General features: G+C 45.2%; 1 protein-coding gene across 2 annotated transcripts in view; it reads left to right on the plus strand.

The window, feature by feature from the left end:
• Pcsk6 (proprotein convertase subtilisin/kexin type 6) overlaps positions 1 to 25164 on the plus strand; it is a 179314-nt gene that overhangs the window by 62192 nt on the left and 91958 nt on the right. For both annotated transcript variants that reach the window (XM_036191078.1, XM_036191087.1), the window contains exons 3-6: positions 444 to 548; positions 1306 to 1449; positions 2648 to 2724; positions 5498 to 5586. In XM_036191078.1, coding sequence (XP_036046971.1) covers positions 444 to 548; positions 1306 to 1449; positions 2648 to 2724; positions 5498 to 5586 — 415 coding nt within the window. The remainder of the gene's footprint in view (positions 1 to 443; positions 549 to 1305; positions 1450 to 2647; positions 2725 to 5497; positions 5587 to 25164) is intronic.

The following is a 25164-nucleotide window of genomic DNA, read 5'->3' on the forward strand; positions in this document are numbered from 1 at the left end:
ACACACGCACACACACACACACACACACACACGCACACACACACACACACACACACACACACACACACACACACACACACACACACACACACGTTTACCACAGTGTGCATATGGAGGTCAGAGGACGGCCTCCAGAAGTTGGTTCTCTACTTGCACATTGGTTCTGGGGTAAGGCCTCTTTTGTTGCTGCTGCACTGTGTACTCCAGGGTAGCTGGCCCTGGAGCTCCCAACAATTCTCCTGTCTCCGCTTCCCCATCCATCTCATGGTAGGGCTGCTGGTTTAGAGATGTGAGCCATTGCATTGCTTCTGTTTTTTAATGTGGGTTCCTGGGCTTAAACTCGGGTTGTCAGGCTTGCACAGCAAGTATGTGACCCATGGCAACATCGCACCCTTAAAGCGAATAGCATCTGCATTATGAAATAATATCATTTCTTTCTATAGGTAAAATGGTTCCAACAGCAAGAAGTGAAGCGCAGGGTCAAGAGGCAGGTTCGAGGCGACTCCCTTTATTTCAATGATCCCATTTGGTCCAACATGTGGTACATGGTGAGTCAGGCGATGGGACCTCTGTCTTCTCTGGGACATTAGCATGCTATGCCTCTGAAGTGGGTTAACTTTTCCCTTGAGTTCCCAGGACATCTCCTGACAGACCTTCTTTATCTTGAGTGTGAGCCCTTTAAATCAGTGGTTCTCAATATGGTGCCTCATGTTGTGGTGACCCCCAACCATAAGATTACGTTGTTGCTACCTCATAACTGTAACCTTGCTACTGTTGTGAATTGTAATGTAAATATATGATGTGCAGGATCTCTCACGTGTGACCCCTGTAGAGGTCACAACCCACAGGTTGAGAACGACTGCCCTTCATGAAAGCACAGATGAGACCGAGAGTCCAGAGAGTCCTCTGTATAGAGGGAAGAGCTTTACTGCTGTGGCATGGACTGAGATGGGAAGACCTGTCCCTAGACCATGTCCCTAGCAGAAGACAATGACACAAGCACCATGTCAGTGGTAGGCACACTGTCAGATGCAAAGAAATGAGGGCTTCTCCACACATAAGAAAGTCTTTGCTAAGGTGGAGCCTGCTGTTCTTCATTGTTTCCTAATATAGTTGCCACTGTCTGGATTGCCATGCTGTGCCCTGTTGGCATCAGGGGTGTCTGGGTTGCCATGCTGTGCCCTGTTGGCATCAGGGGTGTCTGGGTTGCCAAGCTGTGCCCTGTTGGCATCAGGAATGTCTGGGATGGTGTTCTGTAGCCCCGCGGTGTCAGAGGGTTAGACTTCATGTCTTCTGTGTTTACAGCATTGTGCTGATAAGAACAGCCGCTGTCGTTCAGAGATGAACGTCCAGGCAGCATGGAAGCGAGGCTACACAGGAAAGAATGTGGTGGTCACCATCCTTGATGACGGCATAGAAAGGAATCACCCAGACCTGGCCCCCAACTATGTAAGTTCAGACTCAGAATTGACACACATGGTATTCAACCACACCAGTTATAAAATACATACAAATTACCTTTCTTCTTCCCCAAACACATTCAATCAGGGAATAATGAAAATCATCCTGGGAAGGTTCAGGGATGCAAGCATTCTACTCCTCTCCTCTCTTGTACCACAGAAGCTTTGCAGAGGGACATGCCCACGTGTTTGAGTCTCATGCTTCCGGGAATGTAGCCTAGAGAACAGAAACTCACATGCAGAGGGGGTCATCACATGCACATTGCCTGTGGGTCGTTGCAGGGTTAAAACACAGATTCTGGACCCAGAGAGCCCAAGTTCCTCTGCTGGCCCTGTCACTTGGTTGGGATCCCAGGCAAGCTGCCTGATTTCTCTGTTCCTCAGTGTCACCATCTGTAAAGTAGGGTGACTAAGAGGACTGCTTCTTACGGGGTTATGGTAAGGACTAGGTCAGTTCATACGTGTAAAAAACGAGAACCCCGCAGGCAGTAAATATGGGAAGTGAGCTAAATCCTCCAAGATACCTGGGTGTCAAGAGTGCTGAGGTGAACTCCATAGAATCCACTTTTAAGATAATTAGCCCTTAGAGATGAGTTTTGAAGACTGCATTAACACTGGAAAACTTGGTGATATATTTTCTAAGAAGAATGAACATTTGCATGAATGCTATTGTTACAAATAAGTATAGAACAGCATGCATATTAAAATATGAAATTAAGGAAATTCTGATACATGTGACAGCTTGAACCCTGACGACTTTATGCTGAGTGGAATTAGCTGTCACCGAAAAGAAATACTGAGTGAGTCCTGTGAAACATCTGGAATCACATTGGCAGACAAAGGGTAGCATGGTTGCCAGGGCTGGCGGGGGAGTGGGGAGTTACTGTTTCATCAGTTCAGACTCTTAGTCTTGCACAGTGAAAAAGTCCTGGTGACAAATGGTGGTGATAATTGCATGAAAAGGTGTGTGGGTTTAAGAACGCTGAACCATACATCTGAAAATGGTTGAGGTAAGAGTTTATGTATTATATATGTCACCACAATGAAAGGGATGTAGGACAGTAGTCACAGTCACTGCAACTCTGGCTACGACTTTCCTCTTTTTCTAAGCTTGGCGCCGGGAAGCTTAAAGTGGGGCCCTCATACATTGTGTCTCTAGTCTTCACTAACCATGATTTAATTCCCAGGACTCCTATGCAAGCTATGATGTCAACGGAAACGATTATGACCCATCTCCGCGATATGACGCCAGCAATGAGAATAAGTATGTCCCTTTGCAGCCTCCTTCCTGTCTTATCCTCCTTGCCGAGCAAGGAGGAGGCCTACAGAAGTGCTAGTCTCTGGGTTCTTCTCCTGCCTGGGTGCTGTTTGAGGCATGTCTAGATCTCAGAAGCCACTTGACCACAGCTCTTTGGGCACAGGTGACTTCTTTGGGGTTGGCCTCTTCTTTTAGGAGTGTTACCTCTGCTGGCCAGACAGAAATGGTGTGAACCACTGTCCCATTTCTAGCCTTGTGGGATGTCTAAAAGAATTACCTTTGTCTTGGAGTCTCTGTGACTGTGTTCAAACATCAGTTTGGTCTGAGCACACAGGTCGCATGCTTGAGCTTTTGACCTTATGACCCAGAAAGGCATGAATAATGCTGGGCAAATAAGGAGTTCAAATGCCTGCTGAATACCCACTGTTTGTGCACATTTGAGAAACCTTGCTGAGACAGTCTATATGTCTCGGAGGCTGCTCCATGCAGATGATGGCCCTAGCTCAAGGGTTATTGGGAAGGGTAAGTGAGGTGACATGTGGGGATTGTTTACACAGGGTAAGTTGCCACCTCAGGTGACCTGAAGAGGTCAAGTGACCTATGCAAGATAAATGGCAGTCCTGGGGTTGCTCCTGGGGTTTCCTTTGTGGTACCTGCCTGCCCTTTCTCTGTCAGCATACCTGATTTGCTTACCTTTTATCATTCTTCCAAAAATACTTAAAGGGGAGGTAGCAAAAGCCCTTTCTTTCTTCCCCCTGTTGATAAAACACTGGCCTGTGGATGTCTTCCCAACATGCTTATGTCAGTCAACTTTCTATCATTATAGAGAAATGCCGGAGAGAGTTGACTTAGAAAGTAATAGGTCAAGCTACGTGCAATGGCATGTGCCTCTGGTCCTAGCTATGCAAGGGGAACCTAGGTGTTAGAGGCTGGCCCAGACAATATAGCAAGATGTATCTCTGAGAGATGCGGAAAGAGAGAGGTTAAGGTTGGGGGAGTGGAAGAAAAACAGAAAAACAGACACAGAGAGATTTATTTTGGCTCACAACTTTGTCACGGTCCGTGATCAGTTGGTCCATTGCCTGCATCATGGTGGGAACATACAGTAGACGTACAGTAGTAGGTCAGAACAGCGCATGATCAGCCAGAAAGTCAAAAGAGAAGGAGACAGACGGTGTCTGGGTCTCACAGTCTCCCTCAGGGCACATGTGCAATGGCCAAAGACTCTGCCTGCTAAAGATGCAGCCCCTCGCTGTCACTGTAGACAGAGTTTTCTTTGGGCCACCAGCTCACAAATAGCAACATGGAGACTTATTATGAATTATGAAAGCTCGGCCTTGGCTTAGCCCATTCGCTCTTAAACTTAAATTAACCTGCTTCTATTAATCTATGTTCACCACATGGGTTTTGTTTTTTTTTTAACCTCTTCTCCATTTCTGAACGTCCAACTTGTTCCATGTCTCCTGGTGTCTCCTGCACGCCTAGATTCTTTTTCCCATTCCCCATCTCTCTGCCTGGAAGTCCCACCTATACCTCCTGCTTAACTATTGGCCATTCAGCCTTTTATTACATAAATCACAGCAATACATCTTCACAGAGTATACCAATACCCCACGGCATGTCTGCATAGGACTAAGACTTTAACACATGAGATTGAGGATGGGGTATTCAACATCCAGACTCCAGCAGTATGCTATTACACTGTGGGTTCCACGAGGTGCTATGCAGGGCCACTTGGGTGCTGTGTGCCACATGCCAGATGCTGAACTCCCAGAGCTCCTGGACTGCTTTCTGCCTCACGTCCCAAGGTGCCCTTCTGCTCAGCAGTGGGGAGGCCTGGGGCAAAGGGCCTGCTTCCTGGTCACACATCAAGGGGTGGGGAAGCATGATCTATATTCCATGCAATGACCCTTGAAGGGCGGAATCAAATCCCAGTGTGTGACCTGAGAGCAGGCCTGGCCTTGGGGCTGTGAGAGTTCCAGAGAATGACAGATGACTCCTTTCCAAAGGGCTAGCATGCAGACCTGGGACCATTTTTAAATTTTGCTACAAATCTGAATCAATGATTCCAATTCCCCGTGGTCTCTCCTCACAGATGTACCATGGAGACTGGCCCATATTTTGGCCTCCACTAAGAGGAAATGACCCTGTGTGGCACATCAGAAGATGGGGTCATTCCTGGGGAAAACAATTTGTGTCTCTGCTGATTTCCTCAATGTCCCCGACCTTTACCGAGTGTGACTAAAAGTGTCCTTCCTTGGCTCCTGCTATTCCTCTGTGGGAATGACAGAGATCTGTGCAGGCAAGCAGGGTGCTTGTCAGGATACAGGGAACAAAGGCCAAAGTGTTTTCTTCTTGTTGTGTCGGCCAGGCGAGCATTGGCACCACCACACCTGTAATTGCCAAGTGACTTGTCTTTAGTCCCAGGAGACACAGAACTGTGAACAGCCCTGGCAGGGAGTGAACAGTAACAGGTGCCGAGATGTCCAGGGCCGGGGACACTGGCAGCAGGTCTTACTGGGAATCTACTGGAGGTATCCTAAAAGGGACAGCCTGGGAATCATTGTTTGCCATCTCCAGATAGCAAAGAGGGCTGGGCAAAGCCTGATTGAATACATATGCCAGAAGGGCTGCCCAAAAGAGGGGGTGGGGCTTTGCTGGCATCTCAGGCATAGGGAATAGCTGAGCTGGGCTCCAGAAATAATGAGCATTTTATAGGGTTTGTTAATAATTGCTGGGCTAGGACCTCACTTTTCTTTCTTTTTTATCTTTGCTTTAGACACGGCACCCGCTGCGCAGGAGAAGTCGCAGCTTCGGCCAACAACTCCTACTGCATTGTGGGCATAGCGTATAACGCAAAGATAGGAGGTAAGGGGACACATGAGCTAAGAACACAGGGGCCGAGGGCTGGATAGAGGACACCACTCCTGTGGTGGTCAGCAGCCTCACGTCCCTTGGCCTGGGCATAGGCTTGGCCTGAAGCAGCAGCCAGACTGGTAGGTGGGTCTCAGGCTAGGAGTTGCTCACCATTTTCCTGCCGTCGGAGGTCCCATTGGAAGGGAATTCTCTTGTCCTTGCCACCCTGGCGACTGACTCACCTCCCACCCTCCCCTGGACCCTTCTGACAGGCTTTTATGGCTCCCTGTCTGGTCCCAGACATGCTTGCTTCTCTGTTGACTGAATCTCCTGTTGCTGTGTAGTCACTTCCTGTTTCTGTATTTGGTGAAGTGCTCCCTACCAGTCATCCCTCTGCCTCCGTCTTATTTCTGGTGGAGTTGGTGTGTCCAGGGCCTGCCCTCAGCTGAGTCTGGCTTTCTTATGCAATTTCTTACGTTGGTAGTTCAAGCTGCCCTTGCTAGCATGGGGCTTTGGAGCAAAGGGTGCCCTGTCTTCCTGTGCCCCAGTGGAGCCTGGCAGTGTGATAACACAGTTGCCAGGTATTCTGAAGTGCCCCCCTAAGTACACATCGCTGAGCAGAGGAAAGGGTGCCAGGCAACCTCAAGAACTGCTTGGGGGCTTATCCAGGCCTCTGTTGGAAGAATAACTGCTTGCTCAGACAGCAGCTGCTGGCCTCCTTGGGGGTGGAGGGAGGGTTGCAGCTTCATCAGCATCTCCTACAAAGAACATGAGGTGCAAAGGTTGGGTCAGGGATTTCCTGCATCACCAAGTCCTTGAATTTCTTGAGTTTTGAGTAAGTGAGTCCCAAGTGTGTACTAAATTAGGAACTCACCTGCCTTTCTTTGGACTTCTTGAAGTGGCTGGGATTTGTCATTTGGTATCAGGTCTCAGGTCTAAGCCCACTCACACACTCCACTGCCTGTGTGTTTTTGGACAACTTATATATCCTTTGCGAGCCTAAGTATGGCAGGGAAGTGTAGCTGGAAGTTTTCCTGTATCCCACCTGGCCTGCAGTTGGGACAAATCTCTCACCCACAGTCCTACAGCCTTTTATAAAATAATCACACAGAGGCTTAATATTAATTATAACCGCTTGGCCATTTGCTCAGGCTTATTACTTACTAACTCCTACACTTAAATTAACCCATAATTCTTATCTATGTTTAGCCACGTGGCTTGGTACCATTTCTCAGTTCTGCCTTGTCATCTTGCTTCCTCTGTATCTGGCTGGTGACTCCTGACTCAGCCTTCCTCTTCCCAGAATTCTCCTGGTCTGCTTAGCCCACCTATACTTCCTGCCTGGCTACAAATAAAATCAGCATTTTATTTATCAACTAATCAGAACAACACATTCACAGCATACAGAGCGACATCACCCATCAGGGCAGTGGCTGCCTCCCAGGTTTGACATGGCAATAAAACTAGATACCACATTTGTAGGCGTTGCCTCTGAGCTCATCTCAAGGGAGTCCTCCCCTCTCCCATTGCAACTCTCACATAACCAAAACAATCCATCCCACTTTGAATGAGCAGGCAGACCCCACTGTTTGGGCGGTTCAAGCCTTGCTCCTCCAGGTCCCTAGTCTGACAGTACTGGTGACTGCTGATGTCTACTAGAGATGCAGCTTCCTTGCTTCACCTCAGGCCCACCAACCAGACCTGCAGATTCTCAGGGAGTTTGTCTGGAAAGGGTAGCTTGCCAACACTGGTCTCCAGGACTCTTTGGGGCCATGCAAGTGGGTGAGCGTGTAAGGACACCTCAGTGGAAGCAATGCTTATAAAGACCTGCCCAGAGGAGCCGCACAAGTACGGTCTGCTGTCCTTGGATGGTTCTACTCTATCCTCATTGCAAAATTATGCCTCTGAACTGCCCAGAGTCTGGAGAAAGAGTACCTCCTGTGTGGGGCTGGGAGCAAGAATGTTTTAAAAATTCATTTATTGAACATCTTCAAGCACATACTGCATGTATAACTCTGGGCAGCCACTGAAGGGGAGAAGAAGATGCCAGACATAATTAGGAGCCTCCAGGAGCTCAGCATGCCTTTGGGATGACTAGGACTGCCTAGAAGTCAGTACGAGACCAAGTGCTGAAGTGAGACGGGCAGGCGGAGCTCGGGAGGGCAGAAACAGGAGGCATGGCTGGATCCTGACCTGGAGGTGTCTGCAAACAGAGGGAGTTCCAAGGAGACCAAGAAATCAGCAGCATGGAGCTGGGAGGAGCCGGACTACCTAGGCCTGGGACAAGGAGCAGGGCTGAGTACAGGAAAATAAATGTGAGATAGCCCTGTCCTTAACCCAAGGGACACATGGCAGCCAGTGTCCCCAAAGCTGTCATGCACAACTTTAGCTTCCACACAAATGGCCACCTTTGCTGACTGCCCCTCCCCTGGCACCCACCACTGGGCAGGGCATTTTTGGAGCACCCCAGACATAGGTGCTCTCTGAGGTGTTGTTGCTGTTGTTGTTTCGAGACAGGGTTTCTCTGGGTAGCTTTGGAGCCTTTCCTGGAACTCACTCTGTAGCCCAGGCTGGCCTCGAACTCACAGAGATCCACCTGCCTCTGCCTCCCGAGTGTTGGAATTAAAGGTGTGCACCACCACTGCCTGGCCTCTTCTCTGAGTTTTAATGTACACTGCCTGGAATTTCTATGCATTGCCTCTTAGCCGACCATGGGGCTAAACCTTTCTATGTCTATTTGTGTTTTCAGTTGTTGCTCAGGAGAGTAAAATGTGTGTCCTAACCTGCTCCAGTCTCTCTGGAATAAGTCACATGGAAATCATGTGTAATGTAATGAAATAATCTAAAACAGATTATTTCATTTCACACTCACTCTCATGCTTTCATGTGTGTGCACTGTTTCATGTGTGTGCACTGTTTCATGTGTGTGCACTGTTTCATGTGTGTGCACTGTTTCATGTGTGTGCACTGTTTCATGTGTGCGCACTGTTTCATGTGTGCGCACTGTTTCATGTGTGTGCATTGCTATTACTTGTTAGTTTTTATTTTGTTACACCATCTTACTACATAGTTCTGGCTTGCCTACGAGTCTCTATGTAGCCCAGGTTGACCCCCATGTGGGCTGAGATTGCTGGTGTGTGGGACCCGACTCGGCTTTAAATACTAAAGTCAGCTCATGGAAAGGTATACTGCCTAGATAGGTAGTGTTTCTTAAACGTAATGCTTTCTGTATTCTCTACCTGAAGAATTTATTTTTTGAAATAGGGTCTCAGTCAGTAGCCTAAACTAGCCCGGAGCTCTGTATATAGCTCAGGCTAGCTTCAAACTTATAGCAATTATCCTAGCTCAGCCTCCCAAGTATTGGGACTAAAGGATTAAGTCACAGTACTCTAGAGAATTTTTTTATTATTATTTTATTGGAGTTCAAGTATACTGCTGAGAAATTCCCTTAGAATTTATTTGAAATATCTTTTTAAAAACTACTTACTAAATTTAGTTTGTGGGTCTGTGCCCATGTACACAGAGGTCAGAGGAAAACCTGGGGGAGTCATTTCTTTCCTTCCACCATGTACATCCCAGGGATCACACTCCTAGCTCTGAAGGAGGTCTTTGTCTTCATTTTGGAAAGAAGTTGTGCTGGACAGGATTCTAGCGTGCCACCTTCAGTGTTTTAAAGATGCTGTTCCATGCTCTTTGGCTCGCCATTGTTTCTGATGGTGATTCAGGCGTCATCCTTACTGATGCCTTTGCTACTGTGTGATCTGTTCCTGTGGAGGCCTGATGATGGTTTTCCTAATTATTATTTCCCTGTGACTATAATGGCCTTGTGTGTAATTTTCTTTCTATTATTCCAGCATGATGGAGTTTGCTGTTTCTCAATGAGTTTGTGTGCACCCTCTGTGTGTGTGTGTGTGTGTGTGTGTGTGTGTGTGTGTGTGTGTGAATGTATGTAAAAGAAAAAGTCAGTGTTTAAGTGTTTTTAAGTGGCAGTCACCAGGCTGCTCCACACACCTCATAGGTCACTGAGGCTCTGTTCTTATTTAAAAATCTTTGTGTCTTTGTTTGCTTTTAATTAGATGGTTAGTGTCATGCTGTCTCTGAGTGTACCTTCTTTTTATTGTGTCCAGTCTGTTTTCTGTCTTATATTTTCAGTTTGCCTTATTTTTTTTTTTAAACCATCTCTAAATCTTCTTCGAGAATCCCCACATCTTCACTCTTTCTAAGTATCTTTCTTAAACTCTCTGCCATGCCAGAGAGTTAGTTACTACAGAGCCTTCTGGACTAGGTCCAGTGTCCCAGACATGTTTATGTTCCTAATGATTAAGTCTACTCTTTACAATGGTTCACATATTCTTTTATTTGCATGTTTAGTTATTTTTATTGTATCATTATATAATAAAATTTATTATACAATAAAAATCATCTATACTGTAGAATTTAGAGCCTGTTGGATTTTTTTTTTCTGAATACTGTAAAACTTTGTTATAGCAGTGATTAAAGTTTGGATTTTGAGAGAGTTATTCATCCTTTCTCAGGCTTCTTTGCCAGGAACATAGTTTTTGCTCTTGCACCATGACTTTCTGGTATTTCAGTGGAAACCTGCAGTCCTGAAGTGCATAGTGTTTGGAGCATCTGCACAGCTTGCCCTGGCCTGCACCCATTGTCTTCCTCCTAGACTTTTGTTTTTTTAAGAAGAACGTTGCCTAGACACATATTTTTTTTCAGGGATCTGCTGAAGGATTTAGTGAATGTTATGTCTTTCCCCATAGATGTGTTCTTTCTGAGGTTCCTGCTCAGTTTCTCAAAATCTGTGTCCTGTCACGACTGACTTCTGGCCTCGGCAGAGCCAGGGAGAGCCCCTTTTGTTGAGGAAATCTATCTAAACTTGGACACCCAAGATAGTTTGAGCTGGTCAGCCACTAAACCCCTATCTATCTCTGCCCTCTTCTGGTTGATTTCTGATGCCCTTAAAAATGCACTTGTGTTTCCCAGGGTCTGGGATGATTTTCTGTGAAGAGGTGGTGGGCTACAATCTCTTCTAACCTTACTGAAACTAAAACTGAGAACTCACATCTTTGCTTTTTTTTTTTTAACCTAGTAGAGTACACATTTGTTAGCCTTTGCCACGGGACAACCATCTCAAAACGTAATTTTTTAAACAGTAAACATCTGTCGTATAGCAGATTGTGGCTACACTAAATGGTTCAGGCTCAGGGTCACTCTCCAAGGTGTAGTCAAGTTGTGGGCTGTGTCCGTGATCTGAATGCTTTACTGGGGCATCCACTCTCAAGATGGGCTGCAAGTGCTCTTGGTGAGAGACCTTTACTCTTGGCAGCTGGGCGCTGGGGGAGCTGGGGGTGCTGGGGGCGCTGGGGGCGCTGGTTCCTCAACATATGTCCCTTTCCTCGGGGTGGTTTTAGTGTCCTCATAGCATGGGAGCTAGCTTCTCTCACTGCAGTTGACTCTTTTATGACCAAGTCCCAGAAGTCACATGCATCTTGTCAGCCATACTCTCCTTGTCAGAAATGCATCGCTACACCCCAAAGGGAGAGGAAGTTGGCTGCACCTTTTGAAGAGAAAAGTAGCAAAGCATTTTTAGACTTAGTTGAAAATCCTCACAGATAGACTCTTAAAAAACAACACAAAACTGCCTATTTATCCAAATGGAGTAAATTTTACCAACTTTCTTTGTGAAACTGTATGTTTTTTGTAAGTTTTATTACATAAAAATAGCCAAAGGAAACAGTCAATCCAAATTATATCTTATGAAACAAATTCCCCCAGTCATCAACACCCCTGGCCAGATGGCCATTAGGTGTACCACCTATGTTCAGGAGAGATTAATATTCCCAGGGACCAATAGAGACAATGTTTTAGAGTGGAACCCTAGTGTGCTTAACCCATAGTCTCTGATGTATTTCATTTTAGAAGATTTTAATTTTTCATTAAGTTCTTGAGCTACACGTGGACGATTTGTGTTCTTTTTCTATGTGTAACATTCCAATAAAAACCTGATGAAATTTTTATAATGTCAAATTTGTTTGTCTTCCTTTTGTGACTCTGGAGTTTGGAATCAAACTTAAGAAAAGCCCATGAAAATAAAATTGGTTCTCTTGTGCTTCCTCTGAAAATGTAGGTCTTAGGACAATAATTTATCCAAGAGCCTTAGCGGAATTTTCTTTTATTTTTACCTCCTTATTCCTATGGAATTTTTTTTCTGTCAATAGTGAGTGTGAAGGAGAAGCTGACACCATTCCCTCAGATTGCGGTTCAGCTTAGGCGTGCATACTGCCTGTCCCGTCCTGCATCCCACATGTACACAGGCTCCCCCGATGGTTTCTTACACTGTCTCTAAGTTCTATCAATGCCATCATTATTATTTGGAGAGTTTTTCAATAACTAACAGGACAGATTTTCTCTTAGAGTCCTTTATCAAAAATGTTCCTGCTATTCTTGCACATTTTCTCTTTCTGATGAACTTGAGATTCTCCTCATCAAGTTCCATGAAAATTCCTGTTGGGGTTTTGATTGGCATTGTATAGAAAGTATAGATTACTTTGGGGGAGAATTGACATCCTTACAATAATGGGTCTTCCCACTCAGGGAGCATCATGGTAGGTTTCTATATTTTTAGGCTGTTTTAAAAGTTTTGCTTAAAAAGTTTTATCACTTTCTCCATATGGAACTTTTATGATTAATTAGGTTTATGTCGGGGTTGATATTTAATATATATTTATAATCAGTCATTATGGAAGCAGATGTAGGAAAGGCATTGGTTGTTGTTTCTGGCTGCCTTGTTTAAATGCTATGGGTGCTGTGAGGTTTTGTGACTTTTCTATATGTAAAGAGCAGGCACCTGTGGAGATAGTGGTGGGCTGTCTCTAACACTGGTGACTCATTTCTTCTTCGTGCCTTATATCAGTATATAGGGACTCTGGGTAATTACTGAATGGCCGTGGTTTATGGGTTCTGTCATATGGGTCATATTTGATGCATACAGGAATAGCATTAAACCATTTGTGGCTCTCTTTTGTAAGTTTCCTGTTGTTGGCCTTTGTCAAATTGAGTAAATTGTATTTTATTCCTGGATTTCTGAAAGTTTTGATTAGGAGTGGATATTAAATTCTATTAGATGCTCCTTTAAGGAACATCCACAGAGATGACTGTATTCTTTCTTACATGTGCCATTGGGTCTGTGTAATGTAATGAAGTACATTAATGTATGTATTTCTTTCCCTCCTGGAATAAATTCTGTTTGATCACAAGTATTGTTCTTTCAGTACATGGCTGCATTCAGTTGTTGATACTTTGTGCATGGTTTTGTATGTTTGTAAAATAGATTAGACCACAGTTCCTGTTTGGGTGTCACTTAGGGTGGTTTGGTGGGATGAGTTAGGGAACTCTGACCCCTGCCCTGAAACGGTTCCTATCAGGGGCGTGGTCTGGCTTGCGGGTAGATTGACTAGTCATTCTGTATGGTTATGGTCACTGTTGGTGTGGGCTTTTTATTCTCCTTGAGGATCTTTCTATAAAAATCACTCATTTCTCCAGAGGTTCAATCTGACATAAACATAATATAGTCTCATAATTTAAAGATATTTTGCTATGTTTATTGTTGTTCCTTACTTTATTTAAGATGTCTGAATTTCCCCATGATCGGTGATAGAGATTCTTTCCTGTAAAAACGGGTTCCTTCAGACAACTAGAGGTTTTTTTAATTGAATTTTTAATTGTTTTTTAATAAATTTTTTGCTGTTTAATGAATTCCTACCTTTTCTTATTTGTTAATTCCTTTATCTTACATTCATTATTGTTTGTTCCTAGCTCCATGAGGAACACCTGTCAGGTTTTTAAGTTTGGGGTTTTCTATGTCCTAATGAATGGATGAATGCCATCTACATGTTCTCCTTGACCCCTGTCACTGGCTTAATTAGACTGCACTGTTACTACTATTTATTTCTGAGTACTTTTTAATTATTATTTTTATTTATTATTATTGTATGTGTATGTGTGATGAGGGTATGGGAGTGCTCAGCACAAGTGTGGAGTTCGGAGGGCAACACTCAAGTCAGTTATGTTTCTGATGTGATTTCCTGGGACTGAACCCAGGTCTTTGGGCTGGGCAGCAGGTTCTTCCGCTGAGCTATCTTGCCACGCCATTTCTGAATACTTTTGATTTTTCTCTTTAAGCCCAGAGTTATTTAGAACTTATAAAACTTTCTAACTGGATAAATCCTTTTGATTCTTCCTTGCTGATGTTTAGCTGCTGCTGTAGGGGTCAAAAGTTCTCCGGTTCAAGAATTCTCCGATTAGCAGGTGTGACTGCCTACCAGCTCTCAAGGTACCCGTGTTTGGTCTGTGCCTCACAGTGTTTTGATTTGAGCTTGCATTCACAAATCAAAGGATTTTATGTAAATTAGAATGTGTAACAGTTGGGTTTACTACTAAAAACTGGACGCTTTGGCCATGCAGTGCCTCATCTCTCAAGGCAACCGTCACTGGCACTGCATGGTGGCCATTCCTAACTCAAGGAGAAGTTCCCCCAGCCATGTCACAGTCTTGTTAGTAAAACTGGACACTTTGTCCCTTGATCTTGCCTTCCAGGTGCCTGTAGAAATGTGCATTTGTCACTAGAGTGTTTAATCAACCTAATGAAACATTTCTAGAGACTTTCTTACTAATTGAATTTCTTTGACAACTTCAGACATATACACTATATATATGTATTATATATATGTGTGTGTATTTTTGCATTCTGTTTAATCTCACCCCCATCTCCCTCATACTTCTCCATATAAATCCTTTTCCCTCATTCATATATTTTGGTTTTATTCTGTGGCCCACTGAATTTAACCAGGGACATTAATGTGATCATGGGTTTGGAACTATCCACCGAAAACAATGACTCCCATTCTCCAGAGTGTTTCAGTGGCCAGTAACTCAGCAGGAAGGGAAAGCAGCCCATGAGCATCTCCCATATCCAGGATATATTTTTGACAGGGCCAGTCTTGTGCAGGCCCAGTGAGTTTGTGATTGCCAAAGAAGATGGCATTTAGCAAACCATGAGTTTGTGAAGCCAAGAAGATGCCATTTAGCAGAGCTTCCCCCGTCTTCTGGCTCTTATATCTGTCCCACCCTCTCTCCCGTAATGTTCTTTGAACTTTAGAGGGGGTGGCATAAATGTATTATTTACAAGTAAGCATTCATCCATCACTTATTCTTGACACCCTGGGAAGCTATGAGTCTCTGCATTCACTGCCATTCATTGCAAAGAGGCCTCTCTGATTAAGAATGAGGGTAGCATTTATCTATGAGTATAATCATAGATGTTTAGAAGGCAGCTTGACACTGTCATCAGTTTAACAAAACAACAGTAGAAAGTTCCTCCTAGAGCTTGTAACTCTCCCGACCATGTGTTCTTGACTAGGTTTATAAGTATCAGGTAAGAGTTCCCAAAAAGTCTAATGCTGAAGACTCTGCATCTCAGTTATAAGACAGAAAGGAATCAAGAAAAAAAAAAAATGAGCTGGAAACTTCTTCCCTACTAGCTAGATTTCACAGTGCTGAAATGGGCTATGCAGTGGACCGAGGAAGAAAAAGTGTCAGCGATCCTTCCTGCAAGTGAATCCTATGAATGTCACTAACAACCTGGCAGTAGAGAAGGTCCTGCTTGTGCAGTAGTGGCATGACTGTGATGGAGGTAACCAACTACTCTCTGCTTGGCTTTGAGGTTCTCTCTCCAGCAAGGAGCTCATGCCTGGTATTATGCCTTACTTTTTATCTCCCTGGTCTGTTTCTGAGGAAGGCAGTGGTTCTCCATGACAGTTACAGACTTGTCAGTTTCTTTATGCTTTTGCTGTATATCTTTTACAGTTATGCTCCAAGTGATATAGAAAATCTGTCTCCTTAGTGTATTGGATCTACAATTGGTACAAAAATAATGTCTTGATTTTTTGCCTTTAATTGTACTTTGGCTAATATTAATGTTTACACACTGGCTAGATTATTTTATTGTAACTTTTATTGTACATTTTTCATCTTCTTTTATTTTTTAGCTGTGATTTTAGAAGTAGAACATATCTGGATTTATTTTTTTAAACATAAGAGCCTCTTTGAAGAGGGAATTTGATATATTCACACATATGCTGATTTCTGCTATGCTTTATTTTCATAAATATAATTCTTTCATACGTACAGCCTTACATGGTTTGCTTTTATAGATACAGTTTCTTCTGTACACATTTTTTGTTTCTTGTTTTGGTGGTATGAGAGAGTGAACTCAGAGCCTTATATATGTTAAGCAAATGCTCTTACCACTGGGGTTCATACCAAGCCTCCTTCTTCTTAATCTTGTGTTCTAGTTCTGATCCTGACTGCCCTGGGTCACGTGTGTTTTTGTTTCTTCAGTGTCTAACATTCAGCAGTGCTCATGCTCTTCTAAACAAAGCAAGGGCCTCAAGATAGCCCTGCTTCCCTTTACCGTCGCTTCCTGGCCCCTCGCCTTATCCAGATTTTCACTCTATATTATTTATAATAAATTTACATCATATATCAACAGTTATGTGCACTTAACTATAAAGACTTGACTATTTTTCTGATGGCCACTGTTTTTTAGCTTATTCTTTTATATGAATTTTTAAATTTTTACTATTTTGTTCAGTACTCTGATTTGTTTAATCAAAATTCTTTGAAACATAATTTTGAATGTTTGCTATACACACGGATGGTTATACAAATTGTAAACTTTTATGAGTCTTTGAAATCTAAAAATTTTATTTTCTTTCTACAAAATTGATTTTTTTTTTATTTTAAATTCAAACCCAAATCTCAAAACATTATCCCTTGGTCTTCACCATTCAGTGTTGCTGATAGAAGTTCTCTCTGTCTTTGGTCCCTTCCTGTACTTGGAATGTTACTTCCTATGATGTTAGTATGTTATTCTGGCTCTCTTTCCATGATTGCTTGTGTGATCTATTTTTTCCCTATCATTTCACTTCAAATCTACCTAGATTGGTTATATTTACATTAAGTTTCTTGTAGAGATTATATATCCAAGTGTGGATTTTTAAATCTACACTACCAATCTATGACTTTTAACTACTTTATTTTGACCACTTGTATTTAATGTCGTTGGGGCTTAAGTCTTACACATTAAATTTTTAAAACTATGTGTATACATATGTGGCTGAGTGTGGATTTGTACATGGGATACAGTGCCCACGTGGGTTGGAAGAGGTTTTCAGATTTCCTGGAGCTGGAGTTACAGGCTGTTGTGAGCCTCCTGATGTAGATGCTGGGAACCGAACTCAGGTCATCTGCAACAGCAGTACTTGCTCTTACTGTCTGATCCCTCCATGCTTGACATTTTATGTTTTGTCTCCTGTAACTTTATTTGTCCTTTTTCTTTGCCTTCCTGAAGGGTGATTAAGTATTGTTTATATTCCAATTTGATTTACCTATGCTATGTTTTAATGTATAAAATTACATATAATTTATCTGACTATGAAGAGTTATTTGACAGCTTGAGTGAGGTGTAGACCCCTTACCCCCTTTTACACTTCACTGTTCTCCCTGTAAAATATTTATAACTGTCTTAATATGTACATATTAGAACCACATCAGACATGTTTGCCTCAGCTATCAAATATGATTCAGAAAACTCAAGAGAGGAAGCAATGCCCAGTGAGCCTGTAATTTTGTGTCTCTTGAAAAACGTGGGTAGACTTTAGTCTCCTTTGAGTGCTTTTTCAATGCTCCCTTATGGACACTGGGCCATCAATATTAGAGCTCTGTTAGAGTTCGTTTGCTTCCTGCCTGCTGCTCTGGTGGGTCATTTCTATGGGTCTGTCTTACATGCCATGCTTTTCCCCCTTGTGCCTTGCATTTGCTGAGCCTGTTGTTTTGATGACAGTGCCTTCAGTTCTAACAGTTCAACTTGATTATTTTCTCCTTATGATTCTATTTCTCTGCTGATAATTTCCACTGCTTTGTTAATGTTTTCTCATTTGTGTCAAGCATGTTTGCGGTTGCCTGCCAGAACATTCTTGCTGCCTCACACTGTCCCTCCACTGTGGCATTCCCTCGCTGTTGTTACACACCTGTACTTGATGGTATATATGGTTTTCTGAAGAGCTTTTTTTCTGAAGTGGGGCATCAGCTTTTCAAGGCAGAGTGTCTCTGTGTAATAGAGTCCTGCCTGTCCTGGAACTCTCTCTGTAGACCAGGCTGGCCTCAAACCCTCTGGGTGCTGGGATTAAGGGCGTGCACCACCACCGCCCGGCTGTGATATGTGACTTTCATTAGAAAGTTGTATATTTTGTGATGAGAGTCTAGTCTTGTTTAAGCCTCCGGGTCTTAGCTTTCTCTGGCATGGTTCCAACAGGGAAGTGGGAGCCGCTTCATTCGGGCAGGTGTGTGCAAGCATCCATGCTCTTCTTCATTCATCCTGGGCATGCTGGGAACTCTACTCTCCGTGTGTCTTCAGTGACATCACTGTGAGGGCTGTCTCATTACTGTGGCCAATCCCCACCAGACTTCCTAATGCAGCTCCAGGGAAGATCAGGGAAGCACCTGGATGCTGCCTGGTTATAGGTCAAGAATGGGCTTTTCATGCCTGTGTGACTTCATGGGAAGGGCCTTTGTGTGTGTGTGTGTGTGTGTGTGTGTGTGTGACCACAATGATAGAAGCCCTGCTTTCTGACACCACTTGGTTTAGGGTGTGTATGTGTGTGTGTGACCAGAATGATAGAAGCCCTGCTTTCTGACACCCCTTGGCTTAGGGTGTATATGTGGAGGGGGGTAGTTACTTCTTCACAGGGATGGAGGGCCAAGAATGCCACCCAATTATGTGGGCTGGTCCCATGATTTCCTGTACTATTTGGCTGGGGTAGACCAATTGTTTGGTAGAAGTTTCCTGTCGGATTACTAGTATTCCCTTTTCCTGGTGCTTAAACTGGAGAAACAGAGTCTTTGTTCACTTTTGTTTGTCTCTAGTAATATCTCTGGGTTGTCGTCGGCTTCATCACTAGCTCTGGATTAAACGAGATTAAAAGAAGAAGAAGACAGCAAACGGAGTGTGGTGGTGTGTGCCTGTAATCCTAGCTCTTGAGAAGCTGAGGCAGGGGGATGGAGAGTTCAAGGCCAGCCTGAGGCACATAGCAGTGTCAGCAGCAGCAGGGGTAGAGACACTGCTCCACAATGTCCTCCAAGCAGGCAGGGGAGTCCTTTTCCAGACTCCTCTACTCCGTCAAAACCGGATCCTCGGTCACGCTGAAGAAAGGATTTTCAGGACAAACGGATATGAAAAAAGTTAGAGTTTATTAAACATAGAAAGGCTCTAGGGGAAAGACTGGGCAAACCTGAAAGCAGGTGTGGCTTCTCGGGGAAGGGCTGTCCTGTGTGAGCCTTGTCGTCACTTCTCAGGGAGAGGTGCCCTTGCATGGCTGAGCAGTCGTAGTGTCTCACACTCTTCTGGTGGCTCCCGTGTTGCATCTTGAAGGGTTGCTAAGATTTTTCCCCCATTCTTTTTGAATAGGATTATAGGGCAGCTCTCGGGATGCGTCAGATAGGATTACAATCTAATAAAAATAAAACCAGAAGCCACTAGGGTTAGGACACGTCATTTTACTACAAGTGGGTTCCTCATGAGGTTCCTAGAAAAGTGTGGGTTTACAGTTGGGAAGGGAGAAAGCCTTAAACAAATGTTGTTAACTGTGTTGGAACTCTTGAGTCTCAGCTGGTGAAAGCTTCAGCCAGATTTCTTGGGTGAGGAGTACTAGAATCCAGACCACAGCTACTGTGAGGACATTCCAAGCCCCGCCCTCCTTGCTCTAGTATCATGTGCCCACAAGTTTCCATCTTTCCAACCTGTCTCAGCAAGACTCTGTCACAAAACAACAAGACAAACCCCAAAACACACACACACACACACACACACACACACACACACACACACACACACAAAAGATACAATGGGGCTGGAGAGATGGCTCAGTGGTTAGGAGCACTGACTGCTCTTCCATAGGACCTCAGTTTGATTCCCATGATGGCTCACAACCATCTGTAACTCCAGTCCCCTGGGGATACCATTGCAAGATCCCACTACCATATCATTCTTAACAGAACAAGATCTTGAGCCAGTCTGCCTGCCTGTCTGCTTTCAGAGTTCCTCTTTGTTTCATGTACCATCCCCAGGCTCAGGCTTGGTGAAGCAAGAAGAATAGAGTGACTAATGTCTATCCCATCTTCCTGGGAACAGGAGAGCTCTGGCTGATTTTAACAGATACTATGACATCTTGCATTGTTTTGTGCATACTGATAGTTATTTCAGAGGTCCCCTGCCTGCATGTACTCTCTTATCCCTGTCTTTGGGGGAATCATCTAGCTTGGAGAGTTTCTTTGGAGACAGAATCCTGCTGTGTTGCTCATGCTGGCTCCAGACTCTGCATCCTTCTTCCGTGGGCTCTGCAATGCTTGAATTGTGGGCATGAGCCTTGACATATAGCTGAGTTGCTTCCTAATTTGATGTTTGGCTTTCTTCAGATATTTACTGGGTTTGGTTGTGTGCTTACAATTGTACTCACAAATCCTCTTGGCTGTGAGTGATCAGTCTGTCTCCTGGCAGGGGTCTACCTGTGAGGGGGGAAAACAGGGACCTGGTGCTGGAAGGACCTGTCCTTTTGGAAGGGTGCTGGGTGAGGTATCTAGTCTCAGGACGTCATCCCCTCTCTCTGACCTACTGCCATCTCTCACTTGATTCATCTCTGAACAAATCCTGTGCGCTCCCTGCTCAGCCTAGCAGCCCAGGCCTCAGGGGTTTGAGCCCTTGTGGAATTGCTCTCCTCCAAGCAGACTTGTAGCAGGATATTTCCTCCTGCTACCTGCCTCTCATCTGCGCTCTCTCAGTTCTTCTGAGCACCTTGCATGCCTAACCCAGAGCTGGTCTTTTCCTTCTCTTCTGTGTTTTAAGTTCTGGGCATTTGGACCCTGAGGAGACTGTGCACTCAGTTCACTTTCTGCTTGCTCCAGTCTCCTTAGGATATTATTATTATTACTACAACAGTAGCAGCCATTTATGACTGCTTTTAATTGTGAATGCACCCCCAAACTCTTCAGCTCTCTCTCTCTACATGGGATCTGTGAGTTGGCATTATCATGACCAATTTCATACCACCGGAAACAGAACTGAGCAGGGAGGTGAATTGCCACCTCCAGGGTCAGGCAGTTGCCGAGAAGCAGAGGAAACAGGTGAGCGCAGGCCTGATGTCCCAGCTCTTTGATGTTAGGGCATAGTAGTGACAGTCTGAGGTCCACTGCCACTGAGCCAGCCCAGTGGCTAGAAACAGAAGGGAAGTCGTAAATTCTATTTTAACAAAGTATTCACTTTGTTTTTAAAATAATCTGACATGCCCAGAGATCCCCTCATTTTGTGTGTCTGTTTGTCTGTCTTTGGGTTTGCCATGCTTCTTCCTCTTGTTGCACCAGCTGTCAGTTGGCCCTGGTGTGGGGGACTTAGCTGCACCCTTCCAGATGCACTTTACCTGCCAGTCCAGATCCCCCGGCATGCGTGGCCCATCCTGCAGGTGTCTGCAGAATGCAAAGGCCTAACTCACATCTGAGGAGGTGAGCCTACAGGATGCCAGCTCCTCCTAGTCACACCTCCGCTCCGCTCAGCATCCTCTGACATGAGCTAGCTCTCTGGGGACACAGGTGCAGCCTGGGCCGAGGCTGACTTGGCTGTCAGAAATGCTCAGTAGTGTGGGGCGAGCTTTGACCAGCACCTTGCTGTGCTCTTTGCTTAATCAGACTCAGACCTCACCCTACCGTGAGGCACATAGTTCAGGGTCCTCCAGCTTCTGAGAAACCTCACTAGCTGGGGGACTGGATCCTGCTCAGGAGCTGGTGGCTCAGGGTGCAGAGCAGGAGAGGACCCTAGGACCCCAGAGCTTGACTGGCACTTTGAAACAGTGTCCCCTGCTCAGCCTGCCTGCCTGTGTGTGGTTTCTGTTCTGTTCCCTTGTCCTCAGGGAAGGAAGAGTAAACAGCCACAGATTTCTGTTTGGCGTTCTCGCTCTACATTGTGATTGGGGAACTAAATCATGTTTTTTTTTTTCCCCTCTTTCATAAACATGAAATGTTAAGTACATAACAACTAAATTAATCTGTGCCCATAAATTGGTTAATTATGTTAATTTTCAGTCACAGAATTCAGTCTCATTAGCGTTTCCATTAAGCAGTTTAGGCTTGCGAGCATTTTGAGGGAACCGTTTAAGCTCCAGATTAATCTTCAAAGCAGAAGGATTTAAAATGCACAGGAGGTTTGGGAGATTGGGTGAATGTGGGAACCAGCGCTGTCAAGGAAGAGGAGTTCCTACTTCTCTGTCCTTTATCCCGCACATTCTTGTCTAAAGTGCCTGCCTGCTGGGCCTGAAATTCCTAGGCCTTGCAGGAGGCTCCGGGAAGGAGCGGGTAGACAAACCCTGGGCGGTCATAGCCTCCCCAGACAGCTCTGTTGTACACACACACTATGGGACAGGTGACTCTGGCTCCTTGACACCATGGGCTGCCCAGGTCAGAGTTCCTGAGGTAATCCCCCAAACACTGAGGAGACTTTTATTCCTGGTGACCCCGAGAAGGACAGACTCCAACAGAGCCTCAAGCTTAGGGACCAGCTCCAGGGTTACACTCGTTCATGTTCACGGATGCTCAATGTCTTATTTCCAGTGTCCCCTTGCCTTCTTCAGAGGCCAGCTCAGGGCACGAGTTACCTTTTCCCCTCTCAGTCACACACTGCATCGGGGTTCCTTGCTGTCCTTGACTGTGGTGCAGATATGTGGGTGTCCTGGGTGACTCTTGAGCTTGCTGTCTGCCCTGTGCCCAGAGCGTCCAGCTCTTGCTGAATTCCTAAGTCTCTGGAAAATTCTCTTCTGATTCTAGCCCTTGTTCCCCATGATGGGGACTATGAAAGAGCGCCTCTCCAGACCAGTGTTTCTCAACCTGCATGCATGCATGACCCCTTCGGGAGTTGCGTATCAGATATATACACTACGATTCATAACAGTAGCAAAATTACAGTTATGAAGTCACAACAAAGTAATTTTATGGTTGGGGGGGGTCACCACAACCTGAGGAACTGTGTAAGAGGGGTGCAGCATTAGGAAGGTTGAGAACTAGGGCTTTAGAGGATAGTGATGGCTTTTCTAGTCGCCTTTGAGACACCAACAGGACCCAATTATGAAAAGGGAGTATGGTTTGCATTATAACTTAGGTTTGGCAAGGCCATCTGATGAGCAGATGACTGCCACTGATTGCAAAGGCAGCTTGTGACTCACAGCTCCTGAGCAGACGACAGGCCACATCACACCAGGCCAGCCTCCTGGGGATGCTCCAAGGTTGGTCAGGAGCAAGGGGAAGCAGAAGATTGCAGTTTCCATGGGGAAGACGAGGGGAAGCAAGGAGAGCAGACTGGCTACTTCAGATGATGTCAGCAAGAGAGTGAATGTCCCTAGCCATCTGCTAACTGCCACCTCCCCTTAGAGCGGGAATACTGGTCAGACTACAAGGGCTCAGTAAAGGAAGTTGCAGGTAGGGACTGGATTGCTTGGTTTCCACGTGAAAGACTGGCTTTTCTATGGGAGTCATTTACTATGTCTAGAAGTTAGCCAAAGCAGAAAAGGGACTTCCCTCAGGGTTAACAAGACCTCAAGTGTCAATGCATCAGCAGGCAGAGTTAACATGAGACCCTGCTTGGAGGTGAGCCTCATCCTGTTGGTGCAGACATGAAGCCCATGGGTGCATGCACACGGTATACAAGTCAGCCCATGGGTGTATGCACATGGTATACAAGTCAGCCCATGGGTGTATGCACATGGTATACAAGTCAGCCCATGGGTGTATGCATATGGTATACAAGTCAGCCCATGGGTGTGTGCACATGGTATATAAGTCAGCCCATGGGTGTATGCACATGGTATACAAGTCAGCCCATGGGTGTGTGCACATGGTATATAAGTCAGCCCATGGGTGTATGCACATGGTATACAAGTCAGCCCATGGGTGTATGCACATGGTATACAAGTCAGCCCATGGGTGTATGCACATGGTATATAAGTCAGCCCATGGGTGCATGCACATGGTATACAAGTCAGCCCATGGGTGTATGCACATGGTATACAAGTCAGCCCATGGGTGCGTGCACATGGTATACAGTAGTTTGTTGACTGCAGCTGCCTCTGTCTCTGGGAAGAGATGGAATACTGTGTGATCAGTAGTAGCATGGGAGGCTGAGAGAGACCTGGCTTTCTGATGATCTACTGCACTCTCCTGTACTTCCTGGGCAGACTATATAGAGATGTGTCTTGACAGCTCTTTAGACCTCAGCTTCCAGGGTCCTTGGACAAAGGCTGCCAGGTGGGGCATATTTAGAGATTAAAAGGCTCCGAGGAGATTATGAGACTTAGACAGTTTTGAGGATTTGTGGAGGCTGAAAAATTATTTTTATTTTATGTGTGTGAGTGTTTTGCTTGCTTGTACGTATGTGCACCATGTGTGTGCCTAGTGCCCATGGAGGTTAGAAGAGAGCATCACACCCTCTTTAGTGGAATTACAGGCAGCTGTGGGCCGGCACGTAGCTCCCGGGAACCAGACCCAGGCAGTCTGAGAAAGCCGCCAGTGCTGAGCCATCTCTCCAATCCCACCTGTGGCCCTTTTAACAACTGTTGAAACTTCCCTGCATGGCTGCTCGTGGAATAGAATGAACTATGGTTCTTCTGGAAAACAGACGAACAAACCAGCATTTCCCTGTGGATTTACTGGAACAAACTCAGGATTAATGAGTTGGATTTGTTGAGGAGGACTATTTGTCACACTCGGGAAGCTACAATCTCATTTTCCTTGCTGCTGTTCATTGCTCTTGCGCTGCTGCTCATCTGCTAAAGGCAAAATACGTTACTGCTCAGTACACAGAAGTGGCCCCAGAATGGCAGCCCCCCTGCCTTCCTCCAGACATCAGCAGGCAGGCAGGCAAGATGGCTGACTTCTCCTATGGGACCAGTGCATGTGCGCAGGCACGCATGTGTGTGGGCCAGGGCTACATCTTGTGCTCTTCACAGGGCCGGCTGTGTGTCGCTGTCTTGGACTTACTTACACAAATCTGTGGCTCAGAAGGTCACGTACATCAGGAACAGGGAGGAAGGATGGATCACTATGAGAAAACTAGCGTTTTCTTTTAACTTTTACCAAGAGACTTCTAAAATGGTTGATTTCAGCCAGGTTCTCCCAGGGCATTTGAACTGTTAGGTTTAGGGGATCTAAAGGGACTGTGCGCATTATGGAAAGGAGGCAAGCTGCCTACTGCTCCCCAGGACGGCCTTCTAGGGGCTCCTGGACTTGCCTTGTGGAGACTGTCTCCCATTAGCAGCCCCCACACAAAGTCACCAGGTCATCATATCTACTCTTCCCCCTAGAACCCACAGACTCGCCGTCAGAGTGGAGGGGTCAACCGTGTTTACGTGCAGTCACACGCTCTGACCCTGCCCTGGGAGAGCACCCCAGCAGCAAGCTAACCACAGGCATTAATTTGCCATCTAAATG

This window comes from Onychomys torridus, chromosome 1 (genome assembly GCF_903995425.1).
Source record: "Onychomys torridus chromosome 1, mOncTor1.1, whole genome shotgun sequence".
Lineage (NCBI taxonomy): Eukaryota > Metazoa > Chordata > Mammalia > Rodentia > Cricetidae > Onychomys > Onychomys torridus.